Source organism: Alternaria ethzedia (genome assembly GCF_023757985.1).
Source record: "Alternaria ethzedia strain BMP 0044 chromosome Unknown scaffold_53, whole genome shotgun sequence".
In the NCBI taxonomy this organism is placed as follows: Eukaryota; Fungi; Ascomycota; class Dothideomycetes; order Pleosporales; family Pleosporaceae; genus Alternaria; species Alternaria ethzedia.
Window position 1 is genome coordinate 1 of NW_026056246.1, and position 16,816 is coordinate 16,816.

The following is a 16,816-nucleotide window of genomic DNA, read 5'->3' on the forward strand; positions in this document are numbered from 1 at the left end:
AACTAGGCTAAGACAAATAGAGGTGTTTTAGAATCTTCTAGTGTAGTAGATTAAAACTAGCTACTAAAATCTTAATTACGTAAGCAATTAGATTTACTAGAAATTTTTCTAATTTGTTAAGAAATTATAATAAGTATAATCTTAACAAAGCTTAATAATAATAAAAAGATAATAATAACTAAGTTATTATAATCTTTATAATCTAAAGTACCTAAAAAGATATAATCTATTTTATTATATTTCTCTAGAGTCTAAAGCTCTAGTATAGTATATCTACTAGTCTAGTTAAAGCTCTTTAAGCTCTTAGTAAGGTTTTATTATTTCTTAGTATACTTAGTAGAGTATATCTATACTATAGCTACTAAAAAAGAGATTCTATTACTATTAATTATAAAATCTCTTATAAGCTAAATAAAAGCTTTATTATACTTTTAGATAGATTTCTAAACTTTTACTATATAGTTAGAGTAGTAAAAAAGTCTATCTATAAAGTTAGTAGACTCTATCTTATAGTAGATATTAAAATTAAATCTAGATAGTATAATATAAGACTTAACTTATTAATAGTTAAAAGTCTTAGTCTTTATAAACTATTTTAAATTCTAATAGTTAGTCTAGAAGTTAAAGTATACGCTCTTTAGATATTAGTACTAATACTTTAGACTCTTAACTATTATAAGTAGCTTTTAGTTATATATATTATAATTATACTCTACTATAATTAGCTTATATAAAAAGAAGTTAACTAGACACTATTAGTACTCTCTAGCTCTATTTAGTATATATTAGCTTAATATATCTATAATTATACTACCTAAAATATTTACCTTAGTTTTAGTTTTCTTATCTTACTTAAAGTAAGTTAAGATAAAAATACTTAGAAAAGAGTTTTTTAGCTTCTAAAAAGCTTCTTTAGCTTTCTTATTAAGGTTAAGAATTTAACTTTTCTTTCTTTACTAGGCGTAGCTACTCTTAGCTACTTCTAGCTTTTTCTAGATTAGTTTAGTTAATAGTAGAGTAAGCTAGAAAAATTTAGTAATAAACTATTTATAGTAGTTTATAAAGCTAATAAATATCTAAATCTTACGCACTATATATAGCTTAAGCTATTCTTAGATTATTTTAATTCTATTCTTATTAATTTATATTCTCTTAAAGAAAACTATATACTAAAAGTACTTAGTATACTAAGTATACTACTTATACTTTAGAAGCTTTAAAAATAGCTTTATATTATATAATCTATATAAAACTTTTTTAATATAGCTTTTATATTTCTCTTTAGTATTAGAGAAAATAAAAATATTATCTAAGTATATAATATAAGTTATATTAATTAATTCTATAAAAACTTAATAAATATAAGTCTAGAACTACGTAGAAGCGTTTATAAGACTAAAAAATATTATAGTATACTTAAAACTACTATATCTTATATAGAAGGTAGTTTTCTACTTATTACTTTTTTTAATATATACTTTATAGTAAGCCTCTTTTATATTAAGTTTAGTATAGAATTTAGCGCTAGCTAATTTTTCTAAAAACTCTATAATAAGTAGTAAAGAGTACTAATTTTTAATAGTAACTTTATTAAGGCCTCTATAGTTAATATATAAGTATATACTACTATTTTTTTTCTTAGTAAAGAGTATAAGTACTTCTACTAGAAACTTACTATACTTAATTTACTTTTATACTAAGTACTTATCTAAATACTTATATAAGAGCTTTAACTTTATTTTAAAAAAATTATATAATAGCTAATAGAGCGCTATAGTTCTAAGTAGTAAATTAATAGCTAAGTCTTATAGACTATAGTTAGTAAAAACTCTTAAGTTATCTTTTAACTTAAAGTACGTAAACTTAATATATTATAGAAGTAAACTACTTTCTTTAGCTTTTTCTAAGCTAAACTAAAGTATTAAAGTAATAAAATAATTATATATATCTACTATAAAATTACGTATAGTTTTCTTATACTTTTTAACTTTTTTTAGTATAATCTTTCTATAAATAGTTTTATTCTTAAACTTAGTACTTTAAAAGAGTAGCTTTTATATAAAGTAGCTAATTTTTAAGTAATATATATCTATCTAAAGTAGACCTAAGTATATCTAATACTTATAGACTTTTATAATAATATATAGAATATTCTAAGTCTTTTATTTTCTATAAGAATCTACTACTTTTATAGTTACTATAGTAGTACTATAAATTTTTAATTCTTTACTATTTACTTTATTTACTAATAGCTTAGATAGAAAGTAAACTAGTAAGTTTTACTCTATAGTAAGTAACGCTAAAATAAAGTTTAACTAAAAACTTCTATTTACTAAAGCCTTAATAAGCTCTAATTAGCTAAGTAATACCTTTACTATTAGTAGCTTTACTAGCTTAAAGTAAAGTACGTTATAAAGAAGTTTTAAGTTCTAGAATACTAAGTTTAGAGTAATATAAGTAGCTAAGAAAAACTTTAGCTTTTTTATTTACTATTTTTTTTTAATCTCTAACTAGATAAGCTTTTAGAGTTTTTTTTAAACTTTAAATAGTTTTTTAAAAGTATTTAGTTTTATTATACTTTTAATAAACTATACTAGAGTTTTTTAAACTATTTTAGTTTAATTTAGCTAGTTATAAGTTAAGTTTTACTAAACTAAACTTCTTAGCTTTTTTCTAAGTCTAAGAAAACTTTAAAAAAAAGTTCTAAGTTTAATAGCTATAAAACTTTTTTTTATAAGCTAGATACTTAGAAAGTATAGTAGTACGCTTTATTTTACTTTAATAGTAGTAAGCTAAAATATTAAGCTTAAAAACTATATTATAGTCTTTTTAGTTTTAAAGTAAAAGTTTTTTCTAAATATTAAAAAGAAAAGTACTTATAAAGTTTATATAGCGCTACTCTTTTAGATAGTTACTTAGTTTACTTTAAAGCGTATTAAGATAAACTAAAAAAAAGTTAAAATTCTAATTTAGCTTTTATTTAGTCTACTTAAGTCTATTATAAACTATAAAGTACTATAATAACTTAGAACTAAGTATATTAAGTATAACTACTTTAAGTTTCTTCTAAGTAAGTATTTAAAATACCTTAAGCCTTATATAGTTTTAGAAGTAAATATTTTAAGTAAAGTAAGTAGTTTTATTAAGAAATTTTATAGTAAAGTTTACTTTTTAAGTACTTATTAAAAAAGTAGAAAGTACTTCTTTAAAGATAGTTTTATAATTATATATCTAGTAGTTATACTATAAGTAGTTATATATAGTAAATATCTTTAAGTCTTTAGAGTATAAAGCTTTTAAATTTAACTAAAACTTATTTTTTATAGTTAAAGTATAGTAAATAATATTTACTTTAAGAGCTAAGTAGTTATTTATAAGTATTTTATACTTTAATTCTTTAAAATAAGCTATATCTTAATAAGTATACTTTAATTATTTCTACTTATATAACTTTTTAAGTTTATAAGTTAAAGTAGTTTATTTATTTTTACTATTAGTAGTAGTAGCTTATAAAAGCCTAGTTAGCTCTAAAATAAGCTCTAATAGTATATTACTATTTTTAATAATTAAGACTAAGTTAGTAATACTTAAAGAGGCTTTTAATAAGTCTATAAGTTTCTTAGTAAGTAGTATTACTACTTCTAGAGATATAAAAGCTAATTTTTTTTAGTTATTATTTATTACGCGTAAGAATAGTATAGCTTACTTACTACTATATTATATTATACTAAAAAAACTTACTTTAAAGTTTATTATATCTAAATAGTATATATAAAAGTATTATAAAGTAAAGTAATTTAAATATTAAATAATAGAGTTAGTTAAATACTAAATATATAATATTAAACTATAATTAGATATATTATTTTAAAAAGACTAAAGATAAATTACTACTAAGCTATAATAGTAATTCTAAGATATTTATAGCTAGTACTAAGTTAGCTTAAACTTTTTAGAGCTAGAATCTAATAGCTAGTATAATTACGCTAGAGTATATTCTAATAGCTAATTAGGTAGCTAATAAGCTTATAAAGCTTTTATAGTAAGTTACCTTTAAGCGCTTTAGAGTAGCTCTTAGACTAAAAAAATAGAGAAGTTTTAGCTAAACTTAGAGTAATAAGTAGTACTTTTTTCTCTTTTTTCTATAAAGTTTAAAGAGTTTAATAAGGCTACTTAGCCTTAATAGTAGTATAAGATTATTAAATTTTAAGAGAAAGTGTTAGAATTTAAATATTTAAGTAGCTAGTTTCTAGCCTTCTTAGTAGCTAGTATATAAGAGTAGCTTTACTACCTACTTTTAGTATTTAATTAATTTTTATCTTATTCTATTTTAATAGACATCTTAAAAGACACTGCTACGTAGTATTTATTGTTAGTATAATCTACTATGCGTGTTTGCGTAGAGGCGCATGCTTTGCTATAGGTGCACTAGTAATAGTTAAAACCTATGTGCTACTTTATAGCTAGAAGAATAGATTACTATTTACACTAAACTCCTGCCTGCACATTACGATAGATTACTTATAATGTTTATTCTACAGACTACTACAGCTGTACTCATTGCATTTCTTGCAGTCATTGCCTACAATGAGATTCGAAATCGTCTTGCGAAAGGACGGTCAAGAAGAAAGGATCTTGAAACTCCAGGCAGCCCAACCATACCCGCTACCAACGATGCCAAACCACCAGTGGATGACGGGACTTTGGAGACATCTCCCGTCATTCAGACGAATCATTCAATCGACCCCGAACTGGAGATATACAAGCAGCTCTACTACAAACTCCATCATCTCGAACACCACCCCGAAATCCTACCAGAGTGTCGCGAGCTTCTCCTTGGTCTTCTCTCCTCAACAATCGCCGATGCAGCTAAGGAAGCCCACAGCGGGATCCTAGCCGTCGCAGGGTTCTCGCGCGATGGACTAGATGAGTTCCTCAAAGCCAAGGACGTCGACGTCACCAACCGCTGGGAAGAGTACCTTACGCGTCGCAGAGCCGGTGGATCCCGCGAGATGTTTAGTGACAAGGAAGAAGCCAAATGGTGGCTCAAGCAAGCAGCACCAGTCAAGTACGTCGATGGCGCATGGCTCGGACACATCAACAAGGTTAGCACGCCCTTCAAGTACCGTCAAATCACCAAGAATGCCTGGCAAGTCATGTCCGAAGAGCTTGGAGACGGCGATCTCGCAAAGAATCATGTCCATGTGTATCGAGAACTGATGGAGGACATCGAAGCTGGGCTTCCGGCTGCCGATTCGGAAGACTTTATTCACCCCCGTCACGATCTGACTGAAGCGCGCTGCTGGAAAGCCGCCATGGCTCAGCTCACCATCTCCTTGTTCCCCCACGAATTCTTTCCAGAGGCTTTGGGCTTCAACATGGCGTACGAGAGTCTGCCGCTCCACTTGCTGAAGACCGTCAAGGAACTTCGTGAACTTCGACTAAACCCCTACTACTTCGAGCTTCATATTTCCATCGATAATGCCGATTCGGGCCACGCTGCGATGGCAATGGCTGCAGTGACCAACTACATCGAATTGGTTGCAGAGCAAGAAGGGGAGAAAGCCGCGCTTATCGCGTGGAAACGCGTACAAGCTGGCTACATCCTCGCTGAGGGCTTACCTACGACTCCCGAAAGTCCATCGCTCAAGGTCCAGGCCGAAGAGCCCTTTCCTCGTACCGGCACAGAGGCGGCTTTGATCGACATATTCGCTGCAAAGAGCTTCGTTGCTCATAAAATCCACTGTAACAGTCGCCTGAAAATTGGCCGCCGTTCTTTGGTGGACTGGCTAGAGCCAAATGCTTTCAAAGACGCTCAGTGGCAGAAAGAATTCCTACATGATCTGAGTAACTGCAAACCTTGGGTTATAAAGGGCGACAGTGAAAAGAGCCGACTGGTCAAGGAGTTATCATGGGAAGGCAAGATGTTTGGAAGTTTTACTGAGAAGGAGGTGGAAGTCGTGAAAGCCTGGATCGACGAACTTGGCTCGCCCGTTCAGTGTCCACAGTCTGATCCAAGCGTGTACTTTGACTTCACGGGACAATCTTCTAGTCCCCCGGTAGAAGCCGTGACCCAGGACTTGAACATCCTTACCAACTACCCCGTCCTCGCGACACCAGAACCAATTACTTCGTTCACGACCTCTGACATCAGCAATCTGAGCATCGACGAATCCCTCATTCTCGATTTCAGCAACCTGAATCTCAGCAATCTCCTCCCATTATGGCTTACCTCACCCACTCTACTTGAAGCACTACCCGCGCTACCCGTCCGCGCTGCTGACATGTTCGGCTCCGCCATCGTACGCGTACTTCGCGCACAGACCGGGTTCAGTGCGGAAGGTCCTGGTGTCGCCGGCATGGACGAAGTTCATCGGACCGACGACGGTCACGCTGTCGGTCTTGTGGAACTTGGCTTGCGCATGTGCCGCAGGGAAGGTCTGCATGTACCTGTCAGCTTGAAAGAGGGTGTTGCTTTGGGTAGTGATGAGATTGTGTCGTTTTCACAGTGGATGGTTTGGATGGGCATGCGATGGCTGACACACCGGGATGTGCTAGTTGGTATGGCTTGGGCATTCATGGAGATGCATGAAGCGCTGGCTAGATGGCAGGGAGACAATACGTTCTTGGATGAGCAAAGTCGACGTGTACTTCAAGAGATCGCGGTCAGAGAGAGAAAAGGGCTTGAAGTCTGCAGAGAAGAGATATTCAAAGACCAGAAGCGCAAGGAGGAGTTTAGCAGAGGTCTCTTCCTAGCAAGACGAGCGATCAAATCATGTTTCACATAGCAATAGTTGGAAGAGGATCATGTGTAGAACTAGGCATCTTACGATACCCATGAATTCATTTGTTCAAAAGGTGGCCCTCAGGGCTAAAGGAAAGAAGCGAAATCAACAGCCAGACTATATACAACTCTCCAGCTCAAAAATGTATGTACAATGAAAGACTTTTTAACAAGCCAAAGTAGTCGCCCTCTACTTCTTGAGGGTAAGGAGACCGGGCCTGTAGGGGAGACGGTCGTAGTCGCCACCGGCGTTGGGGTTGCGGCCCTGGTACAACAGCTGCAGGTTGCAAGGGTCGACGGTCATGGTCTCGTCGTTGGTGACCTTGACCAAGTCTCCGTGGGAGATGTCGTTGGTCCAGGTGGCACCGCTGTTGGCCTTGCCGGCGAAGGGGTTCTGCTCGGTAGCAGCGTTGGGGGTCCAGCTGCCGCCGAGGCTGGAGGCAGTGAAAGAGCGGAAGTAGCGGCCACCAGAGCCGACGGCCTCGACGATCATGAGGTACTTCTTGGAGGTTCCGCCCTTGACGGTGTAGACCTGGACAGCCTCGAAGAGGTTGTTCTGGGTGTCGCTCATGACGACGGTGGAGGCAGTGCCGAAGTTGCCGGGGAAGTTGCCCTGGGGCATGCTGGAGCGGTAGATCTTGCCGTTGTCACCGGCGAAGAACAGGTACATGTTGGTACCGTCACCGATCAGGGTCTGGTCAATGGGACCAGTGCTGGAGCCAGTGATGGTTCCAGAGAAGAGGGGCTTGGCCGCACTCCAGCCGTTGGCGTTGGTGGGGTCGGAGGAGGTCTTGTAGGAGAAAGCGGTAGGTCCCCACTGGTAGGCAATGACCCAGGTGCTCTTGGGCTTGAAGTAGAAGAGAGTGGGTGCGACGAGGCCCTGGCTCATGGCGTTCTGGGGAGCAGATGCGAGCTCGTTGAAGTTGGAGACGACGCCGAAGTTCATGGAGCCGTACTTGGAGCCGGTGTCGTGGTTGGTGGCGTAGACGAGGTGCTTGCCGTTGACCATCTGGGTGGTGAAGTCCTTGAGGTTGGCCCATCCGGCCTTGGGCTGGGCAAGAGCGTTGGATGAAGTCCACTTGTAGCTGGTGGGAAGCTGGCAAGTCTGGGCTGAAGCAGTTGCGCCCAAGAAGGCGACTGCGACAGCGGGAAGGCTGAGGTCGGTAGGAGTGAAACGCATGGTTGCTGATGTGTGGAGAGACTGTTGAGTGAGTGAATGAGAGACTTGGTTGTGTGGTGGGGCCTTACAGACGGACAGCAACAGGATACTTATACCTCCAAGCCTGATGTCGGACCTACCAACCCACAACGTACACAGCCTGTCACATCGTCTCCACTACGCAGACCACCTCATTGTCTCGACCGATCACATTGGCCTCGGTCATAGCTCATCCCGGCGCTGGAAATTGATCTCCATACCGTGGGTCTGTTTGCGGCGTAGTATATTGTTCCGTTGTTGTGGGTATATTAATGACATGGTGTTTCAAGGGAATTGGCGTACCTGCGCGGACACCAATTCTCCGTAATGCGGGGATTACCCGGCAAAGGGATGCCATGCCGTTCAGAAGCCCGGTTGGGGAAGGCGCCAAGTCGTGGTGGGTAATGCTTGATTTCCATGCAGGCTTATGCGGCAACTAACGGTCTGATCGCTAGGGCTGAAGGCTCTATTTTGACGTCTTTTGGTCTCTGCAATTGGTAGTAACAAGGCCATGCAACCATTTTGTTTCAATGTTTAGACGCGACAGAGGGTGGACAGCTGTGTTGATTGCTGGAAACAAAATCTCGGCGGTATTCCCACAAATGTGAGTGGTAGTTAGCTTTGTGATACAGAAACTGCCACCGGGTGTTTACCAGAATCCACTAATCGCGCCACTCAAGGTTTAGTGCCCGCTGTGACCAGATGTCAAAACACCGTGAAACACCCGGTGGGCGGAATCTAGAAGCAGGTGCAGAAATGTCGGTGGCGCAACAATGCTGGTGGTGGTCAGGCCAGCGTTTGAACGATTACAGGCAGCTCAGACGGGATCTTAGCGAGGTTGAAGTTGTTGGCAATGCTTATGCTGCGGCGCATTGATACCCACCGTCCTGACATTGAGACGACGTCAATGGATGTGGATCTTTGTTTCGTTTCAACTGCGCGTAGCACAGGGGAAGATAACAACCGCTTTTGCACCGCCCTGGAGTCGGTGAGTGATCTCGAAGCAGTTCATTCCGGTCGCGCATAGACCATGAGTCTGCTGTAAGATTGTACGGAGTGCGTTCTAGATGGAGAGGACGTGGTCGCCGAGTACACCTACCACCTACGCTACTGAGATCATTCCAAGATTCGTATGAAGACGAGGCGGTAGGGTCGGTAGTTGAGTCGACTCGTGGAATTTCTTTGCCCGTGAGTATGAACAGCGGTGGTGCGTGGCGCCACCGACAGTGCTGGCAGCCAAGTCACTTAGAACGTTGCCGAGGAATCAAAGCCGACCAGATGACCGACTCAATGTGGACTAGTAGTACAAGTCGTAAGCTGAGCGCAAGGGTCGGCACGAGGACTAGGGCTGTATATTGAGCAAGTGAGCCCCTTACCGTGTTGACAGTTATGGCGAACTCTTGCGACAGTATCTCTCTGCGCGGTATCTTACTGTATCTTGACTGTACCTTGACACACAACTCGGCGGATGTCATCGTACATTCGGAAGCACGGAGCCTATCTTATGGGTACCTTCCGAATCCACTGTACCCCATACCAAGCCTGTAGGAGCCGTGTAGGAAGCTGGGCATCCCAAGACACTAGGCATCTCCCGTGGCTGCAGGAAACGTTCCCAAGACGGATGTTAGCATGGTTCTGGCGCTTAAATGCCCCGTGGGGAAGTAATATAGTTGTCGGCAGTCGCGTGGTTTTGATGATATGTGGCGTCTTGCCCAGAGACGGAATATTCAACGCCGCCCGTTGCGTCCATACTGAGACTCAATCGTGTTGTGGGTTGGCTGACTTGACACGTCTGCTAAGACTCCTCGTAAAGCAGACAGCGAGATTAATTCCTCGGTGCATTCGCTGTCCGACGAGATGGCAAAATGTCCATATTGGCCTAGGGTTTGTAGGTACGGGATACAAGGACAAGGAATATTTAGCCGTCGTGAGTTCGTGCAGGCAAACCAACGAGCCGGTTGGCTATGAGTACTGCATATTCTGGCTGAGACGTCAATTGTACAGTATATGTGGGTGGCATAATTGAGATGAGGAAGGAGTGCAAGCTGCTGTCTGAGTTGTAGACGAAGCGAGTGCTGACTCAGCCACTTCCCTATTCGGAATGCGTCCGCTGAGGAAGTAGCGAACGTTGCGCATTCCTTCATCTTACTTCTCACACTGCAAGCTGTCGATTGCTAAGACTTATGATGTTGTGATTGGGAAGGTCGTTGTATCAGCAGATGTATAATGGTTTGACATTACAGGCATCGCATACCCATCTATTTAGCCTCATGATGAGCCCCTCTCACTGGAATTCGAAACTGCCGGTAACAATTACACTGTGTTGGAAAGATGGCAGGATCGCAGAAGGTGCTGCTACCGCCTAAATCCTGCAGCTCCACTAGCATCGACGGAAAGTGCTCCTCTAGTACCCCGGCCTTGTTCCTGGATGAGTCGAGGTCCCTCAAAACTCAGATGTCTGAGTGCTGGCTATATGGATGAAGCCGGGGTTTTTATGAAGCCATACACGTCTTCATCCATGATGTAATGTGATCAGAACCGTTCACGCAATGTGTTTCGAAGATGTAGTAGTTGGAGGGCCGTATACTACAAATCTGTCAGTTGAAGAAGCGCAGTGGAAGTAGATATACGCACTCGCATGTAACACTCAATGTATATATCCACTCAGGCAACTTGCTCTTGCCACACAAACACTCGCACGCGCGTCTGCGCGCCTCGGCTGAGTACCCCGCACGTGTCCTGTGTATCGCATCCGTGTCGTGAACGCCTCAAAGATAGACGCCATCGTCACCCTCAGGCGCCGGCGCATCACCATTCCTCTGTTCTTCAGCCGCGGTACCATTCGTCGCCGGAGCCACACTGCCGTTCGTCGCAGCACCATCTACCTTCTCCTCCTCCCGCGGCCTCCACGGCAGACCCCTCACATCCTTGACCTCATTCTTGATCGCCTCCCTCCGCTCCTCGAACCTCTTCATAACCTGTTTGTTCTCCATCAGCGCCTCGTAGCAGTCGCGGTCGTCGTTTTCGCGCGCAAACTCCTCGAGCTGCTTGTTGCTCGATTCGAGGTGTGTGAGTTGGTTGGTGAGCTCGGAGTACTTGGCGTAGAGCGATTCGACGGAGAGGTCTTCGAGGGCTTTGGAGAAGCGCGTGAAGGTTATGGGGGCGGCGTCGGCGGACATGGCGGGAGGTGGTTCGAGAGTAGCGCGTGGTCTGAGGGTTTATTGGGTTCGCAGGCAGTAGCCGGGACGTCAGTCGAGCTGTGAAATTGGGGTGTGTAAGGTTTGGTGAGTAAAGTTGCGGCGTAAGTCTGTGTGGACCATGACCGCATCTGGTGGGGCACAAGAACGGAGCTACCCCGCCATGCGCTGAGCTGTTGCCTGAGCCCACTGAATCATCCACCGCTCTGGTGAACGGTTGTCTGGAAGCTGTTCATGTTTTTTCTGCTTAGTTGGCAGTATATATTGTTTCCATTTAGTCGAGCTTGCATCAATCAGTAAAATACATGATTTTCCGGCACTTTGGCGTACGACCTCCTCCAGTCCCTCTGCCATCAACGCTTACTAATCCAAATTCTAGGGAGTGGTTAACGCGCTGGCCTGCTAGTCCTTCACCGGAAAGTTAGCCAGTTCCTTCGGGAGCGTGTGTTCGAATCACACAGGTGTCGCAACAAACCGATTTTTTTTGCACATGGAAGAGACATCCCGCAAGGAGAACATCTCTTATAGTTTGAAAGATCCCGATTATAGCAACGTAAGCCCTGTAATACATTCCAGGTCTGTTCGGTGTTGAGAACTAGCTTTTTGCATTTCCCGTAGACGTGTATTCTGCTAGCCCTCCCCTAGTACACAGAACTCGATATTTCAGTGCGTGTATTCTGGTAGAATGTAATACGTGTCCATTGCTTTGATACATACTTCCACTATCTTCCAGGATTCATACCAGGCATCAGATCCGGCTTATCGAGCACCATACCCCGGAGCAAGACCAACTGTCTCAACCCCTCCCAATCATCACCCTCCTCATCACCCCGTCTCCACACTTCCTTGAAACCCCATGCGCATGCAATACGATCCAATGCCGCCCGCTCATCTTCCCTTATGTATCGATCCAGCAGCGGGACACCAGGCCTCCAGACCACTCGGTCGTGGTGATCGTTGTATGTTGTAAGAGCGACGAATCCGAGCGTGCCGGTGCACAAGACATACGTGCTCATGCCCATGAAGGCGTAGAGCTTGAAGGTCCACGGGTCGATGAAGCCGCTGTAGACGGAGAGTTCCTGGGCGATCATGTAGAGAGCGAGTGGGGTGAGGCCGACGAGCACCCCCGGTAAGCCCATCTTTGTGAGTATGCGATGCCGCCGCCATGCGGGAGCGCGGTAGGTGTGATCGACGACATCGAGGGCCAGTGCTAGGTCTTTCGCGTCGATGGCGGCCGTGAGCGCTTCGTCAGCGAGATCAGCTGGAATGACCTGCTTAGCCGACTTGGGCGAGGGCTTGGAGAACTTGGGTGGCGACGAGCCTTCAACTGGGACCGGCTTGTTCGCGTAGAGGTAGAGTGCCTCGGGAATAGTCTTCGGTCGGGCAAGTAGTCGCTGTAGGTGGATGTATATAGCGAGGACGTTCGGTGATAGGAAGACTTTCTCGTGCTTTAGGAGACGCTCGGCGAGCTTCGAAAGATACGACGGCGAGGGCAGGGCATCCAATCCCAGCATTTTCGAGCTCTTTCTTTTCGCCGTCTCCGCCGTCTCGTCTCCGTCCAGTCCAGAGAGTATGGCGCCCGCTGAGCTCTGCCTTATTGCCGCCTTCTGTAGTTGAGGCTGGCGTGCGCGTATGGCAATGGCTTCTTGCGCAATGCTGTCCAGTCCTTCAAACGCTTCCATTATAACGTGCTCCTTCTCGACCTTGGGTGAATTGAATATTTCCTGTATTCGCGCCTCCACTTGGGCAAGGTGACTCTTCAACGCCGCAATTCTGTCCGACGTATGTAGGCCGCCATCTTCGCGCGTGTCAATCGCTGCTGCCGTCCGAGGTGTTGTCGCGATGCTTCGTACCAATATACGGGGTGTCAGAGTCGTGGTTCGCGCGTTTTGCCGCCGTATCGAGGGTGTTCGGAGGGAGGATGCGGAGAGGAATGCGCGGCGGCTTGCAGGCTTCTGCAGTATGTAGTCACACAACTGACATACTGGCCGCGACTGTGTGCGCATTGGCAGGTTGCCAGGCTTCATGGCGCAGGTGGTGATATCGTGGGATGCGATCACCAAGCCGTCTGCAGGGCACGTTGCTTAGGTGTTTGGGTGGGAAGCGATTAAAGTTGCTTATCGATAGGACCGCGACTGAAGGTCGGACACTCAAGTCCTAGCAACATCACGTAGCCTCCACGCCTGATTGACAACTGGAAGCAACTTCACTATATTGGGAATAATTATCTCAAGGGACTATCCCCTGTCCTAGACGCGGAATGAGCCCTGGAATCACGGGGCGTCGAGACGATGCAACGTCCACCTGTACCCGAGGCCTACAGCTATTATCCAGAGCTTCGGTCGTGATAGGCGACATCCAGGGACGTGTACGAATGAAGAGTGAGCCTTGTACCCTTGTAGTCGATATCTACTGCGGATGGACGCCTTTTGATGAGTCACCCGCAGGCGTGGCTAACGAATCGTACCTCGCCTCGTAACGACTGCCCTTGCCTCTACATCATCTGCGCAACCGTCTCGCCAACGTCTGGGTCTACCTAGGTATGGTTCTTTATAATACAGACGCGCCAACAATGTATCGGCAATTCGAGCAAGCGCGAGACTGCGCTGAACGCGAGCTCAAGCAGTAAGTGCTGCGACAGCCGTCAGCTTCCAAAGTTAATTACAGCCATAGAGCTAGCCTCAACTGTAAACTTCACCTCCGGAGTACCGCATCATCCGAGGATGGCGTGGAAGAGAGGCTGCGTCGCTATGACCACTTGACCGATGTTTTACATGCAGCAATTATTCGCTACACGAATGCTGCAAACATGGACGTCGTCGCACGTGTTTTGAACTTACCGCGAGAGCTGCGGGATAACATCTACACGCAGTTATGGCAACCTGACGAGAAACACGATCCGACTCGCAGTGTAATCTGTTGGTGGGAACTATTCCATGAGCCTTGGTTCAGCGTAGATCACGATCCAGACACACCAGCAGGGTTATCAATGCTGTACATGAACCTTCGGCCACCTCATTTCATCGACAAGACTTTCGTAGGACTGGTGTTCGCTAAAGAGGCTCTCAAGCTATTCCGAGATGTCGTTGGCAAAGACCTGCGCCCAATTGACGACAAGGATCCCGTGGCTGAATGCCTATTGCTCGACACTTCCGTGGCGGACTTTGTGAGGAGAGACGCATTTGGTGTTGGATTTACCATGGAAGAGTTGGCAAGGAATTTGGATCTGCGTGTGACCTTCCAGTGTGACGCGCTGACTGACAGCGAATTCTCCGAGATTCAGGAGAGCAAGACACACGATCAAGGCTCGCGCACGGCGGATGCAACGGCGTATACACGAGAAGACTATCTTTCAGAGATCAATGATGGTGTCACGGCTTTGCTGGACATTTCACACACTGAACGTGTTACTACTCACAACGAACACCGTCGCCATATGCAGACCCGAGCTAGAGTTGTTACCTTGGCTATAAGACAAGAAGAAGACTTGGGCCCGGGCTGGGATCATGGTTCACTGTTCCTGAAACTTGTCGCTCGCACCTACCATGGGCTGAGAGCCAAAGGTTTCGTAGTCAAAGTCGAGTATCATAGCGAAGAGGTCGATCTCAAGGTATTGTTTGAGGATGACGTCTGGACATGGACGGAAGATGAATGGGAAATCAACCTCTTTAGAAAGAACATGATATCATACGTACAAACGTCCGGCAATTCATCCCAGAGGTACGTTTGGGCACAACTCAGGGACCATCTGTTTCGACACACAGACCAAGACGATCTCACCGCATGATTGTACGACTGCGTGCGATGAATATAGATGCATCAGGTGTGCATCGAAGGCTCGGGATAGACTTGGAAAAGGGCCATTTCGCAGGTCTGACATACGCCTGGCCAGCCAGGAATGGACCCGCCACGTCGATGCCGACGCATGCCAGGTATCTTTGATTCAGTTCGTCAGCTATTCTGCTTGGATGGTGAGTCCGCATCCATCCCCGGCTCCTGCATTTCGCCCGAAAAATCTCCACTTCCGCCCACACTAGCTCCATCAACCTCACTGCTCACACTACCCCTACTTTCTCCAAACGTCGCAGCAAACTGCACAAGCATATTACCATGCTTCACGCTATCAACAATGTCTCTCGGATCCACACCAGCTCTGATTCTCGCCAGGATCTCACTCGCTTCCTCATCCGGCAGCGACTTGAGCATCTCGAACAACTCTTCCAGGTCTTGATGTTTACGTTTCGACTGAGTGTTCTCTGTTTCCGTGTACTGGCACACGGAATCGCGGGACGTGCATTCACTGCAAATGGGACGGTCGCCGTTACACTATGGGTTCAAAAGATCAGAAGGCTACTTTGCTGATGTTGCTTTATATACATGCAATGTACTTGGTCTGTCGGTACCTTGGTTTTACGACTTCTGCAGGCTGCACAAGCTAGAGAGACGCGAGCTCGCTTCGGTTGCGATGGTGGAGCCTCTACTCTCGGTGAGGCTGCAGGGAGGAGAGGGCGTAGAGGGCGTGCCGCAGCACTGTCGCCGGAAATAGCTGGACTGGTCTGTTGCGGTTGCATTACGCACGAGACGGCGCCTAACGGAGGTTGCTTCCTTCTTCTGCTTAGCAGAAATCTGCAAGCAATCTGCCAATCCAAAGGAAGGGGAGGCTTCAAGACAGATTCCTACGCGTGCATAAGGAAGAGGATAGGATGCAAACAGTCGGGGGCAAAAAAGGTGCGAAGAATTGAGAAGTGAAAGGGAACCGGAGAGTGCACAGAAAGGCACACCCAGTTCAAAGGAACATTCGGAAATTGGATTGACTGTACTTGTACAACTAAAGCCGACTTGGTTTATCAGAAAACAATACGACTCACCCTCGCAAAACATCAATATTACCCACTCGCTCCGCCCGCTTGCGGACCAAACGTCTTCTCGATTCGAATTCCTCGATCTTGCCACAGCTCTTGCGATACCTCACGGATATGTAAGAACGTCGCTAACCACGCTATCCGCCGATCGCGTGGCCTGTAGCGTTGCCTTTCGCCACCGGGTCATGGACCCTGCATACGCATTGTTGCAGATGAACTAAACCCGAAAAGTTTACTAATGGGGGTTTCACTTCTTGGTCGCCCCAAATGCGATTGTTGGGATGGGGGCTTGTTTCTGGTTATGGGTTTTTCGGCACTGTTAGCTGGTAGTTTGGCGTGTGGGCAGTGCGGTCCGTGGAAATGGGACGCGGTTGATTTGCCCGATGTCAGTTGTATTGGGTGGTAGATGTGGGTGCGTGTGCCGCAGTGGGGCTTTTGGACTACCAGGTACTGTGACTGCTACTCATGGTGCTGTGGTATATCGCCGATTGTAAGTAATCTCTGCGACCTTCTGGTACTGGCGAGGGTGTGTTGGCGCTGATGCTAGGTTATAAGCGCCGGTTATAGGCATTTGCTCCTGCCTTGCACTGCCTAGTCATAGCATGACTTTTCAATGGAACTTGAGACACTACACCTATATTCGCAGTTCGTTCTAGCTTTCTGCTAGACTAATCCTACACCCTTCTCGGATGACAGGCTTGGTTCGGATCGGAAGCTGCTGATCTGCAAGACCGAATCCACCGCTCGCGAGATTTACCTACCTAGTTGTTGTTCC

General features: G+C 44.3%; 5 protein-coding genes across 5 annotated transcripts; 2 read left to right on the forward strand and 3 right to left on the reverse strand.

The window, feature by feature from the left end:
* Positions 1-4,526: 4,526 nt before the first annotated feature.
* On the forward strand, positions 4,527-6,788 carry J4E87_010624 (uncharacterized protein; the record flags this gene model as incomplete). The annotated part of the gene is made up of 1 exon (XM_049382196.1): positions 4,527-6,788. The coding sequence occupies one exon, from the start codon at positions 4,527-4,529 to the stop codon at positions 6,786-6,788; it is 2,262 nt and encodes a 753-aa protein (XP_049228020.1).
* A 186-nt stretch (positions 6,789-6,974) lies between these two features.
* Positions 6,975-7,964, reverse strand: J4E87_010625 (uncharacterized protein; the record flags this gene model as incomplete). Its single annotated transcript, XM_049382197.1, has 1 exon — positions 6,975-7,964. The coding sequence occupies one exon, from the start codon at positions 7,962-7,964 to the stop codon at positions 6,975-6,977; it is 990 nt and encodes a 329-aa protein (XP_049228021.1).
* A 2,786-nt stretch (positions 7,965-10,750) lies between these two features.
* Positions 10,751-11,161, reverse strand: J4E87_010626 (uncharacterized protein; the record flags this gene model as incomplete). The annotated part of the gene is made up of 1 exon (XM_049382198.1): positions 10,751-11,161. One exon carries the CDS (start codon positions 11,159-11,161, stop codon positions 10,751-10,753), a length of 411 nt encoding a protein of 136 aa, XP_049228022.1.
* Positions 11,162-11,901: 740 nt separating this feature from the next.
* On the reverse strand, positions 11,902-13,206 carry J4E87_010627 (uncharacterized protein; the record flags this gene model as incomplete). The annotated part of the gene is made up of 1 exon (XM_049382199.1): positions 11,902-13,206. The coding sequence occupies one exon, from the start codon at positions 13,204-13,206 to the stop codon at positions 11,902-11,904; it is 1,305 nt and encodes a 434-aa protein (XP_049228023.1).
* Positions 13,207-14,168: 962 nt separating this feature from the next.
* On the forward strand, positions 14,169-14,966 carry J4E87_010628 (uncharacterized protein; the record flags this gene model as incomplete). The annotated part of the gene is made up of 1 exon (XM_049382200.1): positions 14,169-14,966. One exon carries the CDS (start codon positions 14,169-14,171, stop codon positions 14,964-14,966), a length of 798 nt encoding a protein of 265 aa, XP_049228024.1.
* Between the last annotated feature and the right edge of the window lie 1,850 nt (positions 14,967-16,816).